The sequence below is a fragment of the Heterodontus francisci genome, chromosome 28 (assembly GCF_036365525.1).
Source record: "Heterodontus francisci isolate sHetFra1 chromosome 28, sHetFra1.hap1, whole genome shotgun sequence".
NCBI classification, from domain to species: domain Eukaryota; kingdom Metazoa; phylum Chordata; class Chondrichthyes; order Heterodontiformes; family Heterodontidae; genus Heterodontus; species Heterodontus francisci.
The window spans coordinates 26,223,717-26,228,580 of NC_090398.1; the positions used below are offsets into that span (position 1 = coordinate 26,223,717).

The window sequence follows — 4,864 nt, forward strand, 5'->3', positions numbered from 1 at the left end:
GTGGAGAGACCTGTTATATTCGACCCATTGTTACAAAATAATTAAAAATAAACACGATTGTAAAATGTTTTTCTTCTACAGGAAAGGAAAAAACATTTATTAATTAACATAATCAATTTCAGCGGTGAAACTGACGTTTACTTATTTAACGCTGACCCCACATACTCCAAAAGACAGATGGAAATCATTGTACCATGAAAAACGTAAGGCAATGCTTCCTGGTGCCTGTTTATTTTCACAGAATAATTCAGTTTATCTTAACAGGAAGGCAGCCATAACAAAAGGGAACAAGGTGCATAAATGAGCTCCAGTTATGACAAGATTTTAAATGATCTTACTGAATGTAGAAGCAGCCTCGAGTGGGCGAGAAACCTACTCTAACTCATATTCCTTATTCGTGTTTCAAAGCGTTGATTATATTTCACATTTTTTTTTACCAATGTCATGATAAATGTCCAAGGAGATTTTAACAGTTCCATCAGTTCTTTTCTGAATTTAGTTTGGGTCACTGCATAAATACACGTGTTTATGCAGGAACTCAAATACATGAGTGCATGTCCACTTTCAGTGGCAATATACCTAGGTGCTGAATAATCACCATTGTATCGCTTGCTTCTGGTCAGTAAATAGCTTACAGCAACTGTCAGCCACAAAAGAATAAAACTGCCTGATATAGTGAACAGCAAAATGATGGACTTCCGCCGGTTCTCCATCTCTGGATCACTTTGATTCCCACCTTTGTGACTCCGCAGTCTCCTACGGACTCCACTGGTTGCGAGAATGCGTCTGGCTGTCAAACAATTCAACAGTAATATCAAAGCCAGAGGAAGCCATGGAACTAAAATACTTTGTAAACAGGAGAACGCGATACCTGCAGTAGAAATAAAAAAATCCACTCTAGAACGGCAACCCCAGGACACATTGTTAATTATTCGTACAGGTTCATATGCAAAATAAAAGGGAATGTTCTCCAAACAGAAAAAGACAGTGACGGCTATTATAACCATAGCCCCTGTTCTCACAGTACAGTACTTGGTTTTAAACTTCCCACAACATATTGCTATAAATCGGTCAAATGTGAACGATACTGTAAGCCACACAGACGTATGTAACGTGATATTTTCCATGTGCCCAATGAACTTACAAACTGCAGTGTAGGACAGGAGAGAATATGGAAAATGAAAACTGAAAATTTGTCGCACGATTACATGGATGATCATGACCAGTAGATCTGCTATTGCCATGGACACCATGTAAACAGTGATACATTTGGAAAGGCCGCAATTTCCTCTGGAAAGAATCACGATTGCCACTAGGTTCGCTGTAAAAAAGAGGAAGAAGCTTTAAATGAGGACTATGCTCAGATAACTGTCATCTCATCCGACTGAGGCTTGTGTACAATGATATGTCTAGATATATAATTTAAAGTAAAATATTATTGAACAATCAACATAGAACTGAAAATCACCCTTTCAGCAAACTTCAATCAGTCCTCTTCAAATAGGAAATAGAATTACACAGAATTTACTGGAACGATATAAATTCAAAAAGAACATTCAGAGAAGACACATGCAATCCATATTGGTGGAAATGCTACGTTTTTTCTGCTATGTCACTCTGGCGGAGCTGATCACAGTCTGAGCAGGAACTGGGGGAACCTGGAAGGTTCATTGCAGGCGAAGGGAGAGGAGCAGTTCCCTTAAAATCAAAACGTCCCTCAATTATATTTCAAACTCTCTATTGGATGGAGGCGACCACAGTCTGAGAATTCTCAACTTAAATTAGGAAGGGGACATACTGCAAAAGAGATTATTACTACAGACAATTAGCAGCAGATTTTCTTTCGTGAGCATTATGTTATTATCGGGGCCATGATGTTGGCCTCTTCCTCCCTCAGCAGAGGGACGAACGATGAGTGCGCACTGATCACAGTCTGCTGAGCAGAACAACACCTCACGAACTAAGCCAACTGGTAGGAGTACCACTGATATTCACAAACTTATCATGACCGATAAATAACTCTGCAATGCGCCCAAGTATTGAACAAGAAGGTATATCGACTTACCTGGGACACCAAAGACTGCAAGGATTGGATAGTAAATTTCTGTTATGTCATGAATTATTGACGGTCCCATTTAAAAAAAAATTGCGTTAATTCTGACCAGCTTTACGTTGCTAACTCGAGTGTAGCTGAGATCTATGAATGCTCCTGCTTTAAATAACAAATCAGGCTGTCTTGAAAAAAACATCACCAAACAAAGAATTATCCACTTCAGTGCAGCCAGAACACCAATGGGGAACTTTTGTATCTAACTCCATGTAGCTGAATAAAAATCAAAGATTCGGATATTATCTCAGAGGCAATATATGCTGCCCATGTGATATGATCCCTGCAGGGAATATCCCTACTGACATTGCATTAGGCTGTTGTGGCCTCAAGCAATTCGATTAAATATACACTCATGCATTATATGATTAAAATTTGTTTTGCATTGTGATGATGATTGGTGATGACTCTACTCTTGTTTTGCTAATGATGAATCGGTTGTATCATTAGTGCAGCTGATCCAACTCTCGCATTACTGATGGTTAACTCATTCTACAATTACTGATGGTGACACTAATCCGACATTAATGGTGGTGACCTAGATCTATCCATTTAGGTGTTGATTCTGCACTAGGAGTAATGTTGGTCACCCTACTGTAATACTGATCCTTTGATGATGTTTGTTACCCATAGCTGCTGATGACTTCTCATCTAATAATATTATTGCTGATAAGACACTACCACTAGGGATAGTGAAGTCATTCATATGTCGATGATAATCCTGCTCGATCTTCTTCTTTGGCCTCCTTGTCTCGAGAGACAATGGGTAAGCGCCTGGAGTGGCTATAAAGGCCAAATCTAGAGTGACAGACTCTTCCACAGGTGCTGCAGATAAAATTGGTTGTTGGGGCTGTTACACAGTTGGCTCCCTCCTTGCGCTTCTATCTTTTCTCCTGCCAACCGCTAAGTCTCTTCTACTCACCATGCTTTAGCCCCGCCTTTATGGTTGCCCGCCAGCTCTGGCGATCGCTGACAACTGACTCCCACGACTCCAACTCCTGCTCTATCATACATATTGATAATATGAAATCATATGTATTAACCCAACATTAACATTCCTGGTGGTGATTCTACTTTAACATTCATGGTGTTACGACCTCAACAAAGACTGTTAACGTTAAACCAAGAGATAACAACTCACCAAACCAGTTAAAGAATTAGACGACAAGATTTTATGTTGCAAGACTTTTACTGTATCAACTAAACTGACAATCAGCATTAAGTAAGCAGCACTTAGTAGGTATCTATTGCACTAAATTACAGAGGAAGGTATGGGCCATCAATTTATTTACATGGTCGAAACAACCATACCCGCTTTATGCGTTAAACAGTGGCCTCAACGAAAGGATATCTTTTCAAACGAATGTCCCAAACTGCTCCCAGCTAAATGGTTTGGTTCAACTAGCGTCCTTCTCAAAGCCAACGTCCTCTTGGCTCAATTCTTCTGAACACATTCGACTGCACTTCTATTAATAAGGAAATATCTATGGAACACTTTGTTCTGTTCTCCGCTGCAAAACTCGAACCATCAAACTGGGTTTAAATCTAAGCATACCTTTGCTGTATCGTTGATCTGAAAGCAGCTGCCTGAGGCCTATTTGGCAGTGCAACTTCACCATGCATTTCGACATGCTCGTATTTAACTCAAAACAAATCACATCTGCAAATATACTTTGATTTACCAATATCAAGCCACATGTGACAATTTATGGAACACTTTCTTGCACTTTCATATGCATTCATTACTGGTTACATCTGAACTGATCCATGATATAACACACTTCCATGCTCCCTCCTGTTACGGTTTCGTGTTAATACAGATCAGCGGCAGTACAATGCCTATCCTCTTGTTACTCATGTTGAATAACATCAAATGAGGCATTTTTAATTTTTAATGTGATTGCACTGGAGAGGGTGCAGAGGAGATTCCCGAGGATGTTACCTGGGCTGGAGCATTTGAGCTATGAAGAGAGACTGGATAGGTGAAAGCTGTTTTCCTTCAAGCAGAGAAGGCTGGCGGGGGATCCTGATTGAGGTACACAGAATTATGAGTTGCATAGATAGGGTAGATAAGCAGAAACCTTTTTTTCCCTTAGTGGAAGTGTCAATAACCAGGGGGCATAGATTTGAGGTAAGGGACAGGAGGATTGGAAGGGAGTTGAGGAAAACCTTTTTTTCACCCAGAGGATGGTTGGAATCTGGAAAACACTGCCTGAAGGGATGGTAGAGGCAAGCACCCTCACAATATTTAAGAAGTGTCGAGATGAGCGCTTGAAATGCCACAGCATACAAGGCAATGAGGCAAGTGCTGGAAAATGGGATTAGAAAAGATAGGGGCTTGATGGCCATCATGAAAACAACACGTGGAAGGGCCTGTTTTTGTGCTGTATAAATCTATGACTCTATTTATTTGCCATTTTGTTTCTTGATGCTTTTGTTTTATTCATTCATGAGATGAGGGCGTCGCTGGCTGGGACACCATTTATTACCCATCCGCAATTGCCCTTGAGAAGGTGGTGATGAGCTGCCTTCTTGAACCCCTGCAGTCCATGTGGGGTAGGTACACCCACAGTGCTGTCAGGAAGGGAGTTACATGATTTTGACCCAGCGACGGTGAAAAAACGGCAATATAGTTCTATGTCAGGATGTGTGCGGCTTTTTTCCGATTCATTATTCGGATGAGGTCGTCACTGGCTAGGCCAGCATTTGTTGCCCACCACTAAATGCCCTTCAGAAGGTGATGGTGAGTTGCTTTCT

The 4,864-nt window shown here is 40.7% G+C and overlaps 1 protein-coding gene across 1 annotated transcript; it reads right to left on the bottom strand.

The window, feature by feature from the left end:
* Positions 1 to 377: 377 nt before the first annotated feature.
* On the bottom strand, positions 378 to 3,738 carry LOC137345157 (probable G-protein coupled receptor 139). The gene is made up of 2 exons (XM_068008624.1): positions 3,663 to 3,738; positions 378 to 1,321 (listed from the first exon to the last, which is right to left on the bottom strand). The coding sequence occupies exons 1-2, from the start codon at positions 3,736 to 3,738 to the stop codon at positions 378 to 380; spliced, it is 1,020 nt and encodes a 339-aa protein (XP_067864725.1).
* Positions 3,739 to 4,864: the final 1,126 nt, after the last annotated feature.